Source organism: Vitis vinifera, chromosome 4 (assembly GCF_030704535.1).
Source record: "Vitis vinifera cultivar Pinot Noir 40024 chromosome 4, ASM3070453v1".
Classification (NCBI taxonomy): domain Eukaryota; kingdom Viridiplantae; phylum Streptophyta; class Magnoliopsida; order Vitales; family Vitaceae; genus Vitis; species Vitis vinifera.
Window position 1 is genome coordinate 458850 of NC_081808.1, and position 21543 is coordinate 480392.

The following is a 21543-nucleotide window of genomic DNA, read 5'->3' on the forward strand; positions in this document are numbered from 1 at the left end:
CTGCGGCTTTCACTATAATGACGAAAAAAAAAAAATTTTAATGATGTGGCGCCTACGTGGCATCAAAGAGGCCATTTTGAACAATAGTTTCAAAATGTGCCCATTTTGAACATTAAGTTTCAAAAATGGGCCATTTTGACCCAAAACTCAATGTTGAAAGCATTCAATATTCCACCACCTAAATCAGAAAGAATAAGAAGCCAATTGACAACTTTCAGACAGAGAGAGACTCCCCTTCACATTACCATTAAACTTGATCCTGCAATCTCACTGAACAAGAGATCAATTCTCCCTCAAGGGAAAGAAATGAATGAAGAAAAAGAAGAAGAAAATCCTCACTTCCTACGGTCATATTCAATATAACTGCCTTAGCTACAAAGTTTTTGCTCAGGTTCAGATGCAAATGATGCCACAAGGTATAGAAGCCCAAAAGTGGGGGAAAATCAACTGCTCCATTACTACTAACTCTTTATAGTTTCTGCGTTGAAACGTCTGTCATTCGTCGTTAGTGGCATCATCTAAAATTGGGGAGGAAGATGATACATAGAGAGTGAGTACCTCTCATCCATTTAGCCGGTAACCTCTTCCTCTGAAAGCCACGCCGGCTGCCCGTTCAGGCTGGGCAGGTGCAGTTGTCGGATATCCAATTCTGAAGCGGGCAACCAGTTTATGCCTGCATCATGTAAGTTAAGGAATTTGTGTAGTGTGCATAACTTCATAAACTTCCTCCAAATATCTAAGAGTATTTCTTCACAAAAATGGAAAACGAAAGCATGAAACAATATCAAAATAAAATGCAAGACCAAAGGTGTCTTGGTCTGGCGTTAACATGGGGACCACTATGGAGCACACACCTTGATTCAATTTCTACCTAGCTACAAAAGAAGAAAAAAAAATAAAAATCATGCACATATATAAGACATGAAGGATCCTCCAGTGAGAAAGAGGAAAATGAGCTTCTGAAACTTGACATAACCTAGCTATGATCACTTGAAAATGGAACAGAGGAAAGACAAACATCATTATGACCCTGAGACAAGTCTAGCAATGTCATAATCATGCAGAAACTCTCCAAGAAGAAAATGGACCAAGAATTTACTTGTTATCTCATTCTGAAATCTGACCTCAAAATAAAGAATAAATAATAACAAAACAATAATTATCATACTAACAATAAAAAAGTAAGTATTTGCTCAGTCAAACTAGCTCCATTTTGCTTATGGATAAGAACCCAACATAGGCCCATCCATTCAAATGGCCATCTAAAGTAAAAATAGTAATAATAATAACAACGAGAAAATATATATACATACATATATATATTTGCTCAGTCAAACTAGCTCCATCGCTAAGGATAAGAACCCACATAAACCCATTTATTCAAATGACCATGTGGACCCCATCCAAAAATCCAGAAGCAAATGCTAGAGTTCTCTAGGATATTATTTACAATTATAAACTTCCATTTATTTAACAGGCTATCTATAATTAAGTGACCCTGGTGAAGCCTGCTTAGGCTCCTCAAAGTGAGTAGACAGTGTACAGATTTATGATAGATTTTATAGCCAATACAAGATGGGACATCAGTTGTATTTTGCATTTTATTTTTGTTATTAATGGTTTGTTAGCCAAGCTGGGGAATGGAATTTCAAAATGAAAACATAAACAAGGATACACCCATCTTGGAGTTTTTAATATGTTCTTCCCTGTGGAAAGAGGATGCAGCACCGTCAAAAAATAGTATAGATGCCCTGCAACAATTCCCAACAGGTCTGGCAGAATCTGTGAACCAAAAATAACATCCAAAGCAAGCATTGCCCAAGGGAAATAAAATGCCTGCAAGAAATGAATGTTTATTAACATTAGCATAGCAGGGTTGGAGCCACATAAAAAAGTAATGCAGTTGCAATAGAGCAACCTAATTGTGATGCAGTGGTGGTAACAAAAATATATAAGCCAGCATACCTTGAGTTGAACAAGTCCATATAAGTTAATTTGGGCATTCGGAAACTCCCTGCTCCAGACATATAGAAGCATGAATACCAATGAAACCCCTAAGAAGGGAGTCCACAACAGAGGGATTGCTGATAATACCTAAGCATCCAAAGTCCAACAAGACAAGAATAAAGATAGTATTCTAATGTATTTTAATGCACATGACAATCTAACAGAAGAACTCTCTGATGCATTAGCCAACTTAAAATGACAGTCTAAAATGACCAGATAAAATATTAAGAGAAAAATAGGTTTCAGACATACCAGCAATGTCAGAGCTCCAAATATCATCATCCACAAGAAATCTGCCGTGCGCCTTTCAAATACTCCCTTCTCCAGCTGGACCCCATATCTGGCTCTGTAACAATATAACTTTGCAGTATGTAAATGCAGGGTAAAGGTAGGTTCCATGAAGCAATTTTTCAAGGTTCCCCTACAAACTCTAGACAAGTTACATGGAAATCCACAAAAGTGTGCACACAGACTTCAGGGTGAACTCAAGAGAAGCTTCTGGGATTTACACAGTTACACTTACATCATTAAGAGGCGAATTCCAAAATTGATTGAAAATTTTCCAAGGAAAAAAAAGTTTGTAACAAGCCTCCACACCTGCGAAAAAAACCAAGGTTCAGTAAGGTATGTAGGACATAATATGCAAGTATAACACTTGTAAATAGAAGAACAAAATGTATTGATTGATTTTGCAACAATGTTTCATAGGTTATCTAAAATATGCATTTCAATGATGATCAAATCACCATCCTCATACATGCCACTAGGTGAGGTGAAGTTTTAATCTCACATGCATACTTTGCCAGAGGTAAAGGCAGTGGTAGCACTAACCAAGAACAAATTGAGACAGTATTTTTTGCTTTATTTATTTTTTAAATATAAGACAAGATGGGGAAATTTATTAAGATTTTCATGCTTCAAGCGACAAAAAAAAAGGAAAAAAAGGAACCTAGTGATTGCTCTATTAATGAGTGATTCATATCAACTGATCAAGTTGGAAGATTCAAGTACTCCATGACCGATTTTGCATTAAGATGCAGCATCATAAGTCAGATATATCATATAAGATGGGTGCATGGCACAACTGGTTATGGCATATACACTCAAGGCCATATACTGCAGCATCCTAAAGCATTACAATGCAGAAGTACCAAGAAATCCATAAATTGCGATATTTAACCTAATAGAAATTTAAAACTTACAGGCATGTACTCAACAAATAGAGAGATGAAATTAGCAAAGAAAAATGGCATTAAGATCTGCATAAAATGGTGAAGATATCCCATAATTTAACCTTCCAATTATTATTTTCCCCGATAAACAGAAAATATGTGAAGACAACAAGCAACTAGAAAGAGAACAAATTTGTTAACATCTATAGAACCAAGACACTTGGATACAACTTTATAAAAATGAGATCATGATTAGAAGCAAATACTTCATGTTTTAACACGTAAAATTAATCAAGACAACCATTTAAATAAATAAGACCTAGCATAATAGTATTTGATAGCATAATTTATATGTATTATAGATAGATGTCATTCCATACCTGAAAATGCTTGAATACCAATTCATATATTAAAGCGGTATACATAGGCGGAAACAATCCCAAATGGAATGCTGTAGTGGCAACCAAACACATGGTCCCATAAGCCTTGCTTATGGGTGGAAGAGAATTATAGAATCTGAAACATAGTAAAATAATAAATTTGAGAAATGGTTACCATCACCAGCCATGTCAAGGCAACAACAGTCAAAAGGAAAATAACACTTCATAAAGGTTTAACTAATAAATGGCCTTGTAAGAATCATATATATAAAAAAATAAAATAAAATAAAATTAAGTGTACCACTTACTAAATTTGTAAACACTTCATAGCAAGTGAAAAACAATACATGAAACAATCTTAATATCCTCCTGCAAATTAATGTGCTAGCTTCCCACAAAAAAACATAATTTACATTTCCATTCGCGTTTCTACTCCTGTGAATGTGTCTCATCATACTCCAAAAAAAATGTAATTTTTCCTAGAGATATGACCAAAATTCCGAAAGATTTCAAACTCCTTGACTTTTGAAACTTTTCTTTGACATGCCTTTATATGATCATATCTGTATCAACCATAAGAATGATTTTTCTGCCCATTCAAATGTACAATTATCCAAACTAATTTAATATCATTCCTTGATAGTGAATTACTTGTCAATATCTGCTCAGTGTGATTGTTGAAGTAGAATCAGAAGCCTTCATCAGCATATGAGGGCTGCCCTTCCAAAATCCAGCAAATCGAAATAGTCTAAACATAAAAAGCTACCCTAGATCCAGCATACCCACCAATCTAAACATAAAAATCTTTCCAAGTCCTAGTGAGGAAGCTCATCCTTTACATCAGACCATGGGAATGACCATGAGGGATTTGTTTGTGGCAATTGAGAAAAATGTGCTCACAAAGATTCAACTAATTGACCTTATAAGATTACTTAGTATGAATTCTAATACACCAATTCTAAGAATGCAACAAGATGACCACTAGTAGAGGTTGCGGAGAACTGGGTCAAAATTTTGTCTGCTTTGAATAGATTAATTATTTGTCATCCTAGTAAAATTGTATTAAATTATGAGAAATTTCAAATCACAAAAAAAAACACTGCACCTTCACCTTCCACAAGAGGGTTTCAAGTTTTCAACTAGCTTTTGACAAGCAATGCCCAATGCCCAATAAAGCTATTTTTCTCTTACCATGCCTTCTACTGTGTAGAAACACGGTATAAAACCACAATCAAGGCAATTCAGATCAATATCACATTGTTGTAAACACGCAGAATGCAATAATAAGTGATTTTCACCACCACGATATCAACCAACGTGAAAGGCAAGATTCAATATTTCCTATCCTTCCTCAAATTTCTCAGAAACCAAATAGAGAATCGAAGTACCCGAACACAAGCAACTCAATATGCAGAAAAAAGGGTGCAAGTAAGAGAGATATAGAACGAAGATGGAACAAAATAGGATTTTGAAAGTTTGGAATCAAAGACGAACCAAGCAATTCAAGAACAACAGTAAAAATTATGATCAACAAAATCTGAAAGCACTCCTGTTTGGCTCCTGGGAAAAATGAGGGAAAATAAAGGCAATTTCTAAACATTCTCCCCTTCGTCTCATTTCCCGAGAGCCAAACAGAAATAGAAGAGAACATAGAAATTACTCTGCTGGAGTCGACATTGAAACTGACAAGAATCTCCGATTCAAACCCTCTGCTCTCTTTCTCTCTAAACGCTGAATCTGAGAGAGACACCGAGTACTTAAAAGGGAATTTCAAAAGGCTGCTATGGGTAATTCCGTCATTTCAACTGCTTCAAGAAAGTTCCTCTAGGATCACTGTCTGTTACCGTAGGTTCCAAACCGGACCAATCCAGTAACGCCATTAATGCAAGATCAAGGTCAACTTTGAAACTGGGCTGCGTTTTTTCAACTGTAAGCTGCGTTCTCATTGCTTAGAGACAAAGCTAAAGCCTCCTATTAGGCAACCGACGTGGGCTTCAGATGATGAAAATGACAGCGAGCTCATCCAATGGAGAGAAGCCACATGGCAGAAATCGATTGAGGCGTTAATAGTTTCGATAAAAAATTAAATGATATTTAAAACTAAATAATATTTTTAAAAATTATAACATCTAATTTCAAGTATTCATGAGTAATTTAGGTTCACAAGCATATGGCAAAAAATTAAAGAAAAGGGGTTGATTGAGAACAAGTCCTGAATAAATTCTTAGGGTTTGTTTGGTTGTTGTTTTTGAAAAATAATTTTTTATGTTTTTAGAAAAAAAAAAATTATGTTTGGGAATTAAATTATGAGAAACAGTTTTTTTTCTAAAAAAAAAATATTTGATTGAGTTAATAAAAAAGTTTTTTAGAATAAGTAAAATAAAAAACATGTTTTAAAGTTATTATTTTTTTAATTAATAAAATATTTTATTAAATTAATTTGATATTATAAATATATGAATAATTTTTCATATGTATAATTCATTTAAATTATAAAAAATTATTTTATTTTGAAATTTTCACATCAATTATAATTATTTTAAACAAATGATGACTTTCTCATTATGTGTAAATATATTAATTTCAATAATTTAATGAATAAGAAATGATTTGCGGATGAGATGTGGTGGTTAGGTGGAGTTCACCTTTGTAGAAACACAAAAAATAGTTAAGAAAATACGAAAAATATCAAGAGAAAATACAAAAAACAATTTATCATTTGAACAATAAAAAAATAATGAAAATATATTTATATTGTTCTAAAAAAAATGGTTTTTGATAACATAGAAAACACAAAAACCAAAAACACACTCCCTTCTCCAAACAAGTTTTTTGTGATTTTTGTTTTCAAGAATAGTAAACATGCTCTTAAGTTTCATCAAAATTCATTTTATTAAAATTATTAATAAAAAATATTCATTTATATTACTTAAATAAAATAAAACACTTCATATCACTTTATTTCTCTCACTTAAATAAATTTTATGGCGGCGCTCCTAAATTCCTAATACTATATTTAAAGAAAGCCCCTAGGAGGATGAAAAAAAATCTACTAAAAATTGAAAAAAAAAATAGCAAAAAAAAAAAAAAAAAAGAAAGGAAGAAAAGTAAAAAAAAAAACAGGGAAAAAAAATGAATATTTACTATTAATAATTTATTTCTTAATTTTTTTAATTATTTTTATTAATTGAAAATCATCTTCAGTTTGATAGTAACCTTATCTACCAGTAGCCTTTTGGCTCCACCACGATAAACATATTTTTTTATTTTATTTTGATATATTAATTTTCAAAAATTACATAAAAAAATTAACGGAAAAATGAAACTACCAAAAGCTAAAATTAAGAATAATTTGATTATTTTCATGGTTTTTGTTTATTTTTTACACATGTTAATATAAGGGTTTGTTACACTAGTGACAATCACATGTTTTCTTTTCTTGCATGCGTGGGCAATGAAAAATGTTGTAGAAATAGGGGATTTTGAAAAATAAAAAAGACAATACAATTGGAAATAAAATTTAAAAATTTAAAAATTTTAAAAATATTTTCAAACTTACAATACATTTTGGAAGAATTCAATTAAAAATTGATTTTTGAAACAATCCAACCAAAATTGTTTTTTGAAGAAATAATTTTAATTAAATTTTGAAGTTCTTTTTGAAAAAACAATTTCTATAGTTGTTTCTCCTTCAATGTCATATAAATTGGTATAAATGTAGAAATAGTTTCAAATCTTTGCCACTTCAATAAATATAAAAGAAAACATGATATTTTTGTCAAAAATCGTAAAAGTTGGGGAATAATGTAATTACCAATTTACCATAGACAGTGATTGCGTCGCTTGTCGGTAAAAGTCAGTAAAATGGAAGGTTCAGATTGATTCCTTGTGGTGACGTGGTCCTATGTGGCAGAGCCTTGCCACGTAGTGAGCTCGAGATCGCCAATAGTTAATCAAAACCGCAGGGAAAAGTCACCGTACGAAGTAGAGCGGCGCCACTTGTTTTTGATTCCGGCAAAACCATTGCCAGACACTGTTCCACTCCTGCCAATCCAATCAACCGGAAACCACCCAACCAAAACCATCAAAAGCCCCTGGAACCAGTAGAACCCAAAACTTCCAAAAACACACAACCTCGGATCCAAACGAGTCGGCATTGCTCTCCACTGCGCGCGCGACACGCCTCTCGACATTCCTCTTCGTCTCGAGAGATCCATCTCTCTCTCCAATTCTCTGTGGAGAAGAAAAAGTAAAAAGGAAAAAGAGAAGGAGATTCTGTTCTTTTGTGAGTTCTACTCCGGTTTCAGTTGGTAAAGTTTGGTGCTTTTGCAGCAAATCGAGAAACTGTTCGGTGAGATTGTGGCGATGGAATCTTCCAATAATGCTTCGACGACGAAAGTGATTACCGGCGACGCCGGATATGTACTTGAAGATGTTCCTCATTTGAATGATTACATCCAAGGGCTTCCCGTATTTTCTCTTCCTCAAATCTCTTTCTCGCTCTACTTATTTATGTTTTTTACGTGTTTGTGTTTGATTGGTTTTGTTTGGGGATGAATTTGATTTTTGTGATTTGTCTGTTGTTAATTGAGTGATTGGATGAGTACTGAGATGAACTTCATCTTGTTTTTGTTGATTGATTTGATCCATTTTTTTGCGTGGTTTTGCTACTGTTTGGTGAATTTTAGCTATTGCAAGTTTGCTGGTTTGTTTTTTGAAGTTTTAGAATCTGATGCTGTTGCGTTGTGAAATTAAATTATTAAAGCATCTGTTTTCAGGCTTTAGAATATTAGACAGTAGGGGAGATGTCGTTTGAATACACTTTCATTTTTCTCTTCTTTATTCTCGAGAGGACAAATAATTTTATTTTATTTGAAAAGTTTATATTTTTTACTTTTTGAAAATTGAAAATATTTTTACAAGGAAATGCACAAATTATTTCCTATTATGCTTTTGCTTCCAAAAATTATAAATGGAATGCATCCTGATGATATCTTCTCTCAATTAAGTATCAATAGAAAATTTTGTATTTTTTTAAAAATTTACTAGGCTTCCAGTGTTGCACGAACACTCGGGTCAACTGCACGAATCTTTGCCTATCTATTAGCTCTATTTAAGCTTTTGTCTCCGTTAGATTAAAGACCGTCAGATTTTTATTTTTATTTTTTATTTTACTGCATTGAGTTGTACATTTTGATTTCTGGTGATATTTCTCATGTTTTTAAATCTTATTTATTTATTATTTTTGACTCAAAGACTATTCTGATTTTGGAAAATGGTTCTACCTGAAGTAGTTTAGTGCATATGAACAAGGAATTGATTGTAATGTACATTGTGAATAAAATCTTAGTTACTTACTTTTGGTGCTTGGTCGTGTTGCAGACTTATCCCAATCAGTTGCAGACGAACCCCGCATATTCAGTTGTTAAGTAAGTTGATATTTACCTTCTTGGCTACTTCCGGCTGATACAATCTTTAGTTGTTGCACATGCTTGTGGGTGAACTTTGAAAAATATGATGATTCCTTGCATGGATTTTTGCATTCAGGCAGTACTTTGTTAATGTAGACGATTCTGTGGCTCAAAAGGTGAGTTCTACCATGTACTGTTTTTTGGTGCCTCTTAGGCATGAAAAGTTTGGTCCCAAGGCAAAGAATTTCTTTTGCATGTTTTAGAGGGGCTATACTTTTAACCGGATTTTGGAATTATTGACCATATCTTCAAATGTGTTTATGTTAACCATTTGTAGATCGTTTGTCACAAGAATAGTCCAAGAGGGACACATTTCCGACGGGCAGGGCCTCGCCAAAAGGTACGTCTTCTTCTTTTCTCGCAGTGCAAGTGGAATGATGATGTATCATGCATATTTACTATGTAACTTTTAATGGTGCTCAGGTGTATTTTGAGTCAGATGAAGTGCACGCATGTATTGTAACATGTGGTGGTCTGTGCCCTGGGCTCAACACAGTCATCAGGGAAATTGTGTGTGGCCTTTCCCACATGTATGGCGTCACAAGGATCCTTGGGATAGATGTGAGTGATTATTCTGACATAACTTTCCAAGAACGCCTATTCTTTAGAGGTTGTTGTCAGCTTACATTTTGATCAAAATCAGGGTTGTAGTTACAATTTCTCCCTCTCAGCTGCTTGTATTTTCCTACTAAGCATCCTATAGGTGAATCTGTAAATAATGATGATTGATAATTCCATTACCCTGGATCTAAAATTCACTTGCCTATGACTTTTAGCTTTTGTAAATGTGCATTGCATTGCTTTTTATGATTTTCATATTTTGTTTTCATCATTCAAGTGAACACATTAACTTCCAAAGATGTGGCAAGAGGACATGGCAATGTTAAGAAATTGAAAAATTAAATCACATTTTTAAAGTTTGAAGATACAATAAATAAGAAATCATTTTTTAATGTGTACTACTGTAAATGTCAGCATAGGTGTGAAACATATTCTAGATAAAATATCATTGTGGAAGTATTTTTTTTTAATCATATAGAAACATCATTTATAGGATTACTTGCATCAGATTTATTTTGTCTTCCAATTCCTCTCTCCCACTTCACAGCTAGGTATTATCAATGAAAACAATTTGGCCTTTGCAGCAGGTAATTTCCATTTAACATTTGGATACTATTTGAAGATAATTTTGCTTCAACAATGGAAATATTGGCAGAAAACCTATACCCATCTCTGAAAAAATGAGGGTATGAACATGACAACCACAGTTGTTGTTAGAGCTTATTAGATGAAATACGCTATTATGTCCAGATAGAGATATAAGCACACACAACCTTTGAAAGAAAATTGGCTTTAAAAAGAAAATGAAAAAACAATATGTATTAGGGAATTGCAAATTGAAGAAAACTTATTAATTAAGATTTAGCTATTACTTGTATTAATAGACAACAGCATTTGAAAATAAAAGAAAATGTTTCACCAAAATGCATAATATTTTGCAGTATCATCACAAGCATAAATCATTATTTGTTAGTTGTTAATTTAGTATTGTCATTTTCTTTCCTTTTTAATGTAATCAATATGTTTATCCAATGCCTGTGACTGATGGATTGTATGCATAAAAAAATATTTAAATCACAATGTTTGAGATTTTGTTGTACATGGTTCAGTGGTCTTACCAGAAAATGATATTTGAGGCATTTGTAGGGAGGATACAAAGGATTCTATTCTCGAAATACCATTCCTTTAACTCCCAAGGTTGTGAATGACATCCATAAACGTGGTGGTACTGTCCTTGGCACATCAAGAGGAGGCCATGATACCTCAAAGATAGTTGACAGCATTCAGGATCGTGGGATTAATCAGGTGCCTAAAGGATTAATTTTTCATTGTGTTCCTTAAATGATGGTTATTATGATTTCTGAAATTGGAATTCTATGTGCAGCTGTAACTGCCAGGGCATGCAATTTCCATGCATGATGTTGATTCATTTTCTTTTGATGTTCCAGGTTTATATAATTGGAGGTGATGGAACACAGAAAGGAGCATCTGTGATTTTTGAGGTCATTTTGTAAATCATTTAATCATAAATCTGTGCTGAGCTTGTATTTGTAGCATTGTTCACTTATCCTCTGGTCAGCATCATGTCTACCTGTTCTTAACCATTTCCATCTGTAAATAGCATTCCATCTTCTACAAGTTCTGAACAGTTAAAAGAAAACACCTTTCTCTCTTATCCTCAATGGGATCAGGTTCTTGAACCTTACCTGCTACTTTGATTTTCCAATCCTAAAAGCACTTGGAAAATAGCACATCAAACTATACACAAAGTATACAATTAGGGCCAAAAGGCAAAAGAGAGAGAAAGGAAAAGCAAATACTAACAACCCAAACAAAAACCAAACTCCCTACACCCCTAGAAAGCTGGACTGCCCCCAGAAGGTACTCCCAAAACCAGGAAATACCCCAAACCTAGGCCAACTTTAACGCCTTAAAACCTGAAAAGAACACAATCTGCCCCCTGAGCAAGTCTGCAACCAGATTCCCTCAGCCAAACTATCATGATTCATCAACCTATCCTATATCTAAACCAAAGATCACAACCTAAGGGTGTGCAAGGGATTTCTTGACAAATCTCAGATGAATACTGTCATTTGTGATGTCATATATGCACTCAAATGTTCGTACACAACTAAATCACACATTTCATTGCTCCACAAGGGCTTATGCATCGTGTGTGCATGGGTGTGTGTGTGTATGTGTAATTGACTGCTAAATCTGATTCTAGAACAATGTAATTGATCATTGTTCTTTGTGCTAGCTATACTCAAATGATCTAATCTGATCATGCAGGAAATTAGACGCCGTGGTCTCAAAGTTGCAGTTGCTGGAATCCCCAAAACAATTGATAATGACATTCCAGTACTTCTTGCCTATTGCACCTGAATTAATTTTGTTCTTTTCTCCATCTTTTTCAATAAACCTTGCATTAGCCTGTAATGTGTCTTCACCTTAGACTGCCTTCTCTTGATTCAGGTTATTGACAAATCGTTTGGTTTTGATACTGCTGTTGAAGAAGCACAGCGTGCCATTAATGCGGCACATGTTGAATCTGAAAGTATTGAGAATGGTATTGGCATGGTGAAGCTAATGGGACGCTACAGTGGTAACTTTTACATTTATATTTGATATTCAGATTTACTTAAAAGTTTTTAACTGTGTAAGTGAAGTGAGGAACGTTGAATTATTGGATTTGTTGTGCAAGCCTCTTCCAAGTAATCTTGATTTCCAATTTTTCCTACAAAGTATTTGGATTTGATGTGCAGGATTCATTGCGATGTATGCTACACTTGCCAGTCGAGATGTAGACTGTTGTTTGATTCCAGAGTCACCATTCTATCTTGAAGGGAAAGGTGGACTTTTTGAATTTATAGAAAGACGTCTCAAAGAAAATGGACACATGGTTATTGTGATGGCTGAAGGAGCAGGACAGGAGCTTCTGTCAGAGAGCTTACTTTCCATGGGGCAAGATGCTTCAGGAAACAATCTGCTCCAAGACGTTGGACTCTGGATGTCTCATAGAATCAAGGTATCTCTCATGCTCCAAACTAATTTCACTAGATTTGACACCTTATGACCATTTTAAGTTTTGGTTATGTGATTGCATTTTTGTTCTTGATTGCACACACATTATTCATTTCAATACATGTGCATCTATATGTTCATCAGGATTTAAACTCAGTGCATTTTTCATGGTTATTTTTCAGTATTTAGTGATCCTTGAAATATCCTGGAGTGGTCAATGCTGTATTAAACCAATATCTCAGTTATCTTTCTGGTGTTTTTTTTCCCTTCTTATCAAGCTTCTCTTATGGATGTTCACTGATGTAGCAGTCCCGTTCCTTTTACATAGGGGAAGCAATAAAAAATAGCAGCCCACTGTTCTAAGGCGAAGGTTTTGTGGGATCTGTTGTTCTCCTTATTTGGTGTTAATTGGGTCCTCCCATTTTCAGTTAGAGACACACTTTTAGGTTGGCTTGCTCCCTTAAAGGATAAGAAGCGTAGTAAGGTTTGGCGGGCAGCTCCTCTTTGCTTATTTTGGATGGTTTGGAAGGAAAGAAATAGGATAGTTTTTGAAAATGAGGTCCTATCAATTCAAAGATTGAAAAATTCATTCATTTGTAATCTCTTATCTTGGGCTAATTCTTCCATAGTTGAAGGCCCCCTTTCCTTGTTTATTTTTTTGGACTGGTTGGGTTCTTGTTGAGGGCTGGTAAGGGTTTGTCCTTTTTGTTTCCGGTTTTTTGTAGGTGATGCTTGTATACTCCCTGTATACTCTGGGTCGCCTTTCATGCCCCTTTTTTAATATATTTCTGTGCGTTTATCTATCAAAAAAAAAATTAAAAAAAATAGCAGCCCACATGGTGACTTGATTTTGTCAGTTTTCACCTGACTGCAAGAAGGAGATTTTGTTAGCAGGAAATGTATTTTGTGCTATTCATTCATTTTTCCTGATTTCATAGCAATTTTCTCTTCTGCTATTGACGTGTTATACCTGACGAATGGTCCTGTAGGCTATAAGTCCATAAAAAGAAATTTTTGTCAGGTAACTTGGAGGGTGTTTGGTAAATCAACTTAATGACTTAATATATGTTAATAATTTAATTTAAGTCATTAAGTAGATTAAGCATTTTTGGTAAAATAACTTGATATCACAACTTAAAGTAAAAAATAACTTTAAGTATTAAGTTAAAATAATAAACTTATTCTTAATCTCAAATCTCTTCGTCTCATTTGCCCATATTTAGTGAGTGTATATTTCACAATCATGACGTTACATTCACAATTCATCTCTTATAGTAAATATTTTTGTAGTTATTTTATGCATCTATAATACTTTAAATGTGGATATTTTAACAAATAAATTTATTGCTTAATGATTATTGAAAATATAAATATTAGTTAAAATTAATGAGGATAAATGTCAATTTTAATGATTTAGAATAAATTTTAAATAACTTTAACAAACAACTTTAATACTTAAAATAAAAATTATGTAATAAGTATTAAATTTTACTAAACACCCTTCAACAGTTTCTTTTTTTGGGTGTTGCAGGATCATTTTGCAAGACAGCGTAAGATTGCCATTAATCTGAAGTATATAGGTCAGTGACTTCAGATTTGTGTTTGTTTATTTATTTTTCCTTTTAGATTTGGCTTAGTAACAATAGATTCTAAGCTATCCTGAGTTGTCTTGCAGATCCTACATACATGATCCGTGCTATTCCAGGCAATGCATCTGACAATGTGTACTGCACACTCCTTGCTCAAAGTGCTGTTCATGGAGCAATGGCAGGTTACACTGGCTTCACGATTGGGATTGTCAATGGAAGACATGCATACATTCCTTTCCATGTACGTTCTTCACTGACCTAAAATGAGTTATATTTTTATGCAGTAGATAATGGTATTAATTGTTCACTAGTCCACATGCATTTCCCAAACATATTTTCAAGTGACTCCAAACTCGATAATTCCATAATTCATGTTATTCAATACTAAATGATGCATATAGGCCTTCCTTGTTCATATTTTACATCTATATCAATTTTCATAGGTTTAATTTAGAAGAATTGCATGTTTGCTTTGTGATTATTTGAATAAAAGAATCATGTCAAACCTCCTGGTTATTCATAAGAATCTACTTGTATCTAAGCTTCACACCCAATCATGGGTTGACATACCTGGGAAATCACATGGCATGTAACTTAAAAAGAATGCATTCCTTTTGACTTCCCAGAATGCCTGTACTTTCTTCAATGAATCACTTAAATTTGTTGACAAAACATATGAACTTGAGTTGAATTTCTATATATTTAATTAGTGGCCTCACAAGCACAACCAAAAAGAATTCATGGTGTCCTCTCTTGAATGAATGATTTTGCTCTTAGGTTTTGACACAGAACAGTTGAGGTTACAAAACTTTTGTATTTGACTGATGTGCAGCGCATCAATGAGAGTCGGAACAAGGTTGTGATAACCGACAGGATGTGGGCAAGGCTCCTTTCGTCAACAAACCAGCCAAGCTTCCAGAACCCCAAAGATGTTGCTGAAGTCAAAAAAGAGGAAGCACCTGCCACTGGGTTGCTGGATGGGGATAACTCTAAAGATGACCACAAGCCAGTTGACCAAAAAGCATAACAGCATGACATACAAGGGAGTATAGCAGTCACCTTTACTTTCATTTCGTCGCATCCTAAATGTTGAGGGGTTCACAGGTGATCTACCCTTTTTAGTTTATGATATTACTAGCTTAGAAGCAATGTGTGCCACCGAGATATATTTGTTTGAACTTAAAAACATTTTGGTGATAAAAGCAGTGTTGAATGTTGAGGGGTTCACAGGTGATCTACCCCATTTTAGTTTATGATATTGAGAGGCTGTATGCCGCTAGCTTAGAAGCAGTGTGTGCCACTTGAGATATATTTTTTTGACTCAAAAACATTTTGGTGATAAAAGCAGTGTAATATTGATTCAGTTCATGGGGTTTGAATATTTGAACATCTGAACATCTTTAAGTATTTGAAAGTACAAAAATCACAAAGACTTTTTACCTGTGGTCTCAATTTAGGTCACTGAGATATGCCCAAATGTCAAATAGGTCATTTTGTTAATATTTTTCATAAAAAATGGATAGAGAGAAAATCATATGTTTGGACATACCAAACATATTATAAAAGTGATTTTTGTAATTTACCTGAAAGTTGATCACTATCTTATTTGAGAGCAAGAAAGAACACTGTATGATAAATTCAAGATACTTTTGAAATCAAATGAACTTAAGGTACAAAAGAATATGGTTTTATTTATACAGAAGAGCTTCTTGCAGGTACACAAAATGCGATGAACTTGAACAGAAGTGAGAAACTGAAATGATATGAGTGAAGATACCACCATTTTTCGTAAAGACTCAAATTTTTTTCCATCACAATTCACCCAAAAACTCAACCAGAACTTGTTGAATCGCTACAATCAGAGGCCTGTTGAAAAATGACCAACATACAATTTGAATCAAGCCCTATAGACACCAGAGGGATCTGCATTCTGAACGATCCAGGGATGCTCAAGGAGCTTGTGTAGTGGGAGCCGCTGCGAAGAATCCTTCACCAGCATCTATTATTAAAAGAAAAAAATCAGCATTGCAAATAACTGAAACTTGAAGCTGTTCAAGTGGTGTAGATAATGAAATCCTTTTCTGAAAATGTAACGAGAGTAGAACCTGACTGATGAGGTCCTTCGCTGTAGAAGAGACTATTGGTTTTGGGGGGAACTTTAAATCAACTTGCACAATCCTGGAAAAATATTGGTATAAACCATGAGAAAGTGAAGGAGCATATCCCATTAACAGTTTCAAAATCATAAATATATATTTTCTTGGATCAGATTTTGATCATCTCATCTGAAAATTAACTGGTGTTCAATGAACGATATTTTTGCATCCCAACACCTTTGGCATTAAGACACACACTTGATGCATGTTCCTTACTCTTCTCTTACAGTGAAAGTATAAGAAAGGCATCTCAAAGACATAAATGCCATGGTTTTTTATAATATCCGAATGTTACCTTCTGTAGGTGTCTGAGTGTTCCTTAGCCTCAAAAGGAGGAACCCCATAAAGAAACTCATAGCAAAGTACACCAAGGCTCCATATGTCCACACTAGCATCATGCTCCACACTCTCCACTGTTCAAGAAAAGTCAGTTATCATCTTAAAAACACAAGAAAGATGAAATTTGGCAGGGGTTTTCAAAAGAACTGGTTCTGAACAACTATAGAAATTTGTTCTTTGACACAAAGAACTGAGTTTTGAGCCTGAAAAATCTATCTTGGACTGGGAATTGCTTCACAGATACAACCAAATTCATTGTAGAACCAAGTCAGGAAAGAACATAAAGAAGCTTATATACATACCCATCTCAGGTGGAAGGTAGTCCAGTGTGCCACACATGGTCCTTCTGCGGTTAAATGTGTGCACTGACCATCCAAAATCTGCAATCTTAAGTTCACCCTGAGAAAAGGAACCCAATCAATATTAGAAGGTGCATGATATGTCTCATGATCAACTAAAAACAAGCAGGGGCTCAAAAAGTCACCTGTGCCCCAACTAACAGGTTCTCAGGTTTGATGTCTCTGTGTATTACATGCTTCCCATGGCAATATATGAGAGCCCGAGCTAATGAAGCAACGTACTATTCAATCCACCATGAACACACCATTACTTGTAGTTAGTTTTCTATAGATAAATAATGAAGGGACATTGTATCGTTAACCATTACATATACAGAGCGGCCCAGATATGGGGCATGTGCTTTATGTATATTTTGGAATACTGTTTGGCCTTGCAGGAAAAGGAGAATGGGAACTTAGAAGTTTTCCCTTCTCCAAAATTCCACATGGAAAAAAAGGCCAAAATGAAGTTCTTAGTAGATGAGGGCCAAAAAATACTCACAGTAGCAGCACGCCTTTCACTGAAGTATTTACACTTCTGTAGTTCCTTGTAGAGTTCACCTTTGGCCGCATATTCTAATATCAAATACACTCGTTTCTGCAAAATATCAAACATTAAAGGAAAAATAATGTTTGGTCAATTGTCAGTATATTTCCCCCTTGAGACGTGTTTTAAGTGCTGTAAAATTCGAAGAGCTTTTTACCTGATCATAAAAGTACCCATAAAGGCGCAAGATATTGGGGTGTCGAAGATGACTTTGTATTTCAACTTCCCGGCGAAGCTGATGCTCAACCTGAGACTGTTGCAGTTGGCTCTTGAAGAGCACTTTTAGGGCCACAATATGATTGCTCTGTTTCAGAAACAATGCATTAGATTGAGTACATTGATTGATATCCCACTTCAAATTAGTAACAAAAATTTGGAGTCTGCACAATTCCCACTCCAAATAGCTGTGAGATGTGGTTGAAATTTTCTTTTCTTCTCACCATGGAAAATAAATAGAGAATAGAGCAGAATGAAAACAAGTACTTATAGGCCACATGATAGAGTGAAACAGAAAAATCCCACTGATAGAAGATAGAAAACTGCAACCTCTCTGTTTGGTCTTCGAGAAAATATGTTTCAACAACTGTTTGAGTCTTCTGCTTTTCACTATTTGAATCAGGCTTTCCAGTTTTTGAAAATAGACACACAAAAATTCAAAATTATATTTTTCTACTCTTTTCTTCTCTTTGAAAAGAACAAAGGGAAACAGGAAAAAAAACACCTAAAAGTGGAAATAGAAAAGCAGCCAAAACCAACAAGCACCCAAAAAGGAACAAACCCAACAAACCCTAGAACATGCAATTGAATAGAGATTACTCACTCTCTTTTCCCTCGCCAAATAGACATGACCGAACTTTCCTCGCCCCAGGGGCTTTCCAATGTCAAAGTCATTTAGGGTCCACCTTTTTTTCTCCACTGCTGGAACATCTGAAGAAGCCTATACAAATGAAATCACAATTAGAAGCCTAACTACATTTAGAACATTATTACCAGCCACACAAAGAATCCAAAAAGTATTCCAGATATTGTAGCAGCCCAGCTTTGCCTGTATAGAAGCAATTTCAGACCCCGAAAAACCAAAATTTGGAAAACCAACTCTTAAATTTGCTTCCCTGAAGCTCTGTTTGGTTGCTGAGGAAATCGATATGTTCAAAATTTTCCCATTTGAGCAGCCAAGAAGACAAAAAGCCTGGAATCACCAACCCGAACCCTTTGCTTCGGTAAAACTTTCATTCTGGAAACCAAAACAATATGAACCAAAAGATTCAAAACTTTCTTTCTCTCTTTACCCATTTTTCTCTCAGCAACCAGCCCTAGGATAAGACATTATCCACAGAAGATCCCTAAACCTATATTCTAAAAATCCAAACTTTCAAATCAAAACGCCACACTAAAAGCCTAAAATTTCCAATCAAACAAACCCACACTCGAAAACTCATCGATGCGTTTCCATGATGCACTGATCTGCACTACAAACGAGCCGTGAAACCACAATTTTTACATTCCAAAATGAAACCCGCCGTTTGGTTTCCCAGACCAGAAAAGGCAAGAAAATCAAAGAAATTTCTGAATCCGAGATTAACTATTGAAAACCCAAAACAACATAAGCACAACACTATGAATTTCAAACCCTAGATTTCAAAATCTCACAAAACAAACCAAAAATAAATTTAAAAAATTAAAAATCCTAACCAAATTCAAGAACCTAGAGAGAGAAAGGTGAGCGTGGTTTTCTTCAGTTACCTTCTCCTGAGGTTGAGTCTCTGCGGCGATCGCCATGAGAGGGAAAGAACCTACAGAGAGGAAGTAGAGAGCGGAAATCTAGAGAGAGATTGATGGAGGAAGAAGAGGAGAGACGGGGAGGAAATGACCGTAGATTGTTGTTTGAATAACACCATTGCAACGGTCATAAGTTGTACGGTATGACACGTGGCCCAATTACATTTGACCATATTTTCAAATATTTTTTTCTTTCTTATTTTATTATTTCTTTCAAGTTCAGGAGCGTCTTGAGAATCTTGACAGGAGTTAGTGATAGAGTCACTAACGGCAACACCTTTATCGGTGACAGTCGCAATATTTTTACCGTTGATATGAGTGGATCGCTTGGAGGTGGGGATCTACGGTAGACCGAGAAGTAATTAAGGACTGTTTGGATTGGTTTTCAAGAAATAAAAAGCCTTTTTTAAAAATTAAATAAGAGATTTTGAGGGATAAAAATGTTTATATTAATTTTTTTTTCATATTTATCATAAAAATAATTATACAAACATATATAATAATTATAAATAAAATTATAAACATAAAAAATATTTTTAAAAATATTAAAAACATGTTATATTCTTAAATATAATTTTATTTTATAAAACATCGTAAAGTAATTTTTAAAAATTGTTTTTAAAAATTATTTTTTATAATTATTTTAAAAAATAATTATCAAGACGTAAAGGGGTGTTTTCTAACTATTTGTCTTATAACCCAAACCCATGCTACAAAATTGAAAAAATAAAAAAGAGATCCAAATTCTCTTATTCGACTTACGGCTTACCCTGGAATCCTGTTGAATGCCACTTGCCAAACCCAACAAAACACCCATCCAACTCATTTCATTCACAAGTAATAATTAATATTATATTCAATGCAAAATTTCTATTTTATAGTCATTTTTAAAGAAGGTTATGTTTGCTTTTCAAGGCTCAAGCCAAAATAATTTTTTTTTACAAAATTATAAAAAGTTTCTCCGAATTAAAATATCAGAAAATATAATCTTTAATCCAACCCCATTTTTTTATTATGTAGTGTTAATTAATTAAAAAAAAAGTAGAATATTATTGAAAAATAATAAATCTTGAAAAAAAAAAATAGAAATCCTATAATTTAAAGACTATACTCAGACGTAATTTTCAAGAAAATTTCATACAAACAAATAGTAGTAGATTATATAAAAAAATTTCAATTATTTGTCTTATAAATCATACAAAATTTTGAAAAAAATAAAAAGATATCCAAATTTTGGTATTCCACTTATCCATGAAATCTTATCAATTAATCTTTTACTCTTTTCTTGAAAAATAAAAAAGAAAAAAAAATGATTTCAAGATTAGGGAGAACTTGAATCTAGAAAGCTAAAAAAAAAAAACAACAAAGAACCTTATGGTTGATGTATGAATTAAAGCTTCAACAAAGAATTAGAAATAAATTGGAAATATGCAAAATTTTTAGATTCAAGAAAAACTAAAAATCTAAACATAATTTGTAGAACAAAATAAAATATGCAAAAGAAAATAAAAAAAAGAACGAAAAAAATCTCAATCTTACTCACCGATTCAAATGAATTATGATCGATAGATTTTGCGAGGAAGAACAAAAAAGTACATATTAAATAATTCATCAATGAATTACTCAATATGTGCTTCCCTTTTCAAATAAAAATATTTTTAAAAATAAAAATAAAAATGAGTTTTTTTTCTAACTTTTTGTCTTACAACCCAAACCCACCAAAACACCCATCAACTCATTTCATTAGTAAGTGATAATTAATATTATATTCAATGCAAAATTTCTATTTTATAGTAATTTTTGAAGAAGATTATGTTTGCTTTTCAAGGCTCAAGCCAAAATAATTTTTTTTACAAAATTATAAAAAGTTTCCCCTACAGAAAATATAATCTTTAATACAACCCCATTTTTCTATTATGTAGTGTTAATTAATTAAAAAAAAGAGTAGAATATTGTTGAAAAATAATAAATCTTGAAAAAAAAAAAGAATTAGAAATCCTATAATTTAAAGACTGCCGTAATTTTCAAGAAAATTTCATACAAACAAATAATAGGAGATTATATAAAAAAAAAAATCTTCAATTATTTGTCTTATAAATCATAAAAAAATTTCAAAAAAATAAAAATATATCAAAATTCTTGTATTCGATTTACCCATGAAATTTTATCAATTAATCTTT

General features: G+C 33.6%; 3 protein-coding genes across 5 annotated transcripts; 1 reads left to right on the top strand and 2 right to left on the bottom strand.

Annotated features, from left to right (window-relative positions):
* Positions 1–204: 204 nt before the first annotated feature.
* On the bottom strand, positions 205–5435 carry LOC100250894 (derlin-1). 2 transcript variants are annotated; one of them, XM_010649992.3, is made up of 8 exons: positions 5220–5402; positions 3560–3695; positions 2531–2604; positions 2260–2353; positions 1966–2094; positions 1676–1836; positions 559–673; positions 205–492 (listed from the first exon to the last, which is right to left on the bottom strand). In XM_010649992.3, the coding sequence occupies exons 1-7, from the start codon at positions 5234–5236 to the stop codon at positions 562–564; spliced, it is 723 nt and encodes a 240-aa protein (XP_010648294.1). In that variant the 5' UTR covers positions 5237–5402; the 3' UTR covers positions 205–492; positions 559–561. The 2 variants fall into 2 exon arrangements, with proteins under 2 accessions (XP_010648294.1, XP_059592107.1); XM_059736124.1 differs by having other exon boundaries at positions 205–1836; positions 5220–5435.
* Positions 5436–7535: 2100 nt separating this feature from the next.
* LOC100245746 (ATP-dependent 6-phosphofructokinase 6) lies at positions 7536–15567 on the top strand. Of its 2 annotated transcripts, XM_002275272.4 has the most exons (14): positions 7536–7808; positions 7892–8029; positions 8942–8988; positions 9107–9146; positions 9308–9370; positions 9454–9591; positions 10738–10896; positions 11040–11093; positions 11884–11952; positions 12067–12196; positions 12357–12619; positions 14147–14195; positions 14291–14445; positions 15037–15567. In XM_002275272.4, the coding sequence occupies exons 2-14, from the start codon at positions 7925–7927 to the stop codon at positions 15229–15231; spliced, it is 1467 nt and encodes a 488-aa protein (XP_002275308.1). In that variant the 5' UTR covers positions 7536–7808; positions 7892–7924; the 3' UTR covers positions 15232–15567. The 2 variants fall into 2 exon arrangements, with proteins under 2 accessions (XP_002275308.1, XP_059592108.1); XM_059736125.1 differs by having other exon boundaries at positions 7536–8029.
* A 302-nt stretch (positions 15568–15869) lies between these two features.
* LOC100268070 (serine/threonine-protein kinase Aurora-1) lies at positions 15870–19465 on the bottom strand. The gene is made up of 9 exons (XM_002275346.5): positions 19328–19465; positions 18405–18521; positions 17742–17888; positions 17540–17635; positions 17184–17279; positions 17002–17098; positions 16656–16773; positions 16310–16382; positions 15870–16203 (listed from the first exon to the last, which is right to left on the bottom strand). The coding sequence occupies exons 1-9, from the start codon at positions 19361–19363 to the stop codon at positions 16102–16104; spliced, it is 882 nt and encodes a 293-aa protein (XP_002275382.1). The 5' UTR covers positions 19364–19465; the 3' UTR covers positions 15870–16101.
* Positions 19466–21543: the final 2078 nt, after the last annotated feature.

Coding starts and splice junctions, on each gene's coding strand:
- LOC100250894 (XM_059736124.1), bottom strand. Junction 2,605..3,559: donor TGGTATTCAAGCATTTTCAG/GTATGGAATGAC, acceptor TTTTTTTCGCAG/GTGTGGAGGCTTGTTACAAA. Junction 2,095..2,259: donor TTGGAGCTCTGACATTGCTG/GTATGTCTGAAA, acceptor TTGGATGCTTAG/GTATTATCAGCAATCCCTCT.
- LOC100245746 (XM_059736125.1), top strand. CDS start 7,925: ATGGAATCTTCCAATAATGCTTCGACGACGAAAGTGATTACCGGCGAC. Junction 10,897..11,039: donor AGGATCGTGGGATTAATCAG/GTGCCTAAAGGA, acceptor TTGATGTTCCAG/GTTTATATAATTGGAGGTGA. Junction 14,196..14,290: donor CATTAATCTGAAGTATATAG/GTCAGTGACTTC, acceptor GTTGTCTTGCAG/ATCCTACATACATGATCCGT.
- LOC100268070 (XM_002275346.5), bottom strand. CDS start 19,363: ATGGCGATCGCCGCAGAGACTCAACCTCAGGAGAAG. Junction 17,636..17,741: donor ATGGGTACTTTTATGATCAG/GTAAAAAGCTCT, acceptor GATATTTTGCAG/AAACGAGTGTATTTGATATT. Junction 17,280..17,539: donor GTGAAAGGCGTGCTGCTACT/GTGAGTATTTTT, acceptor TGGATTGAATAG/TACGTTGCTTCATTAGCTCG.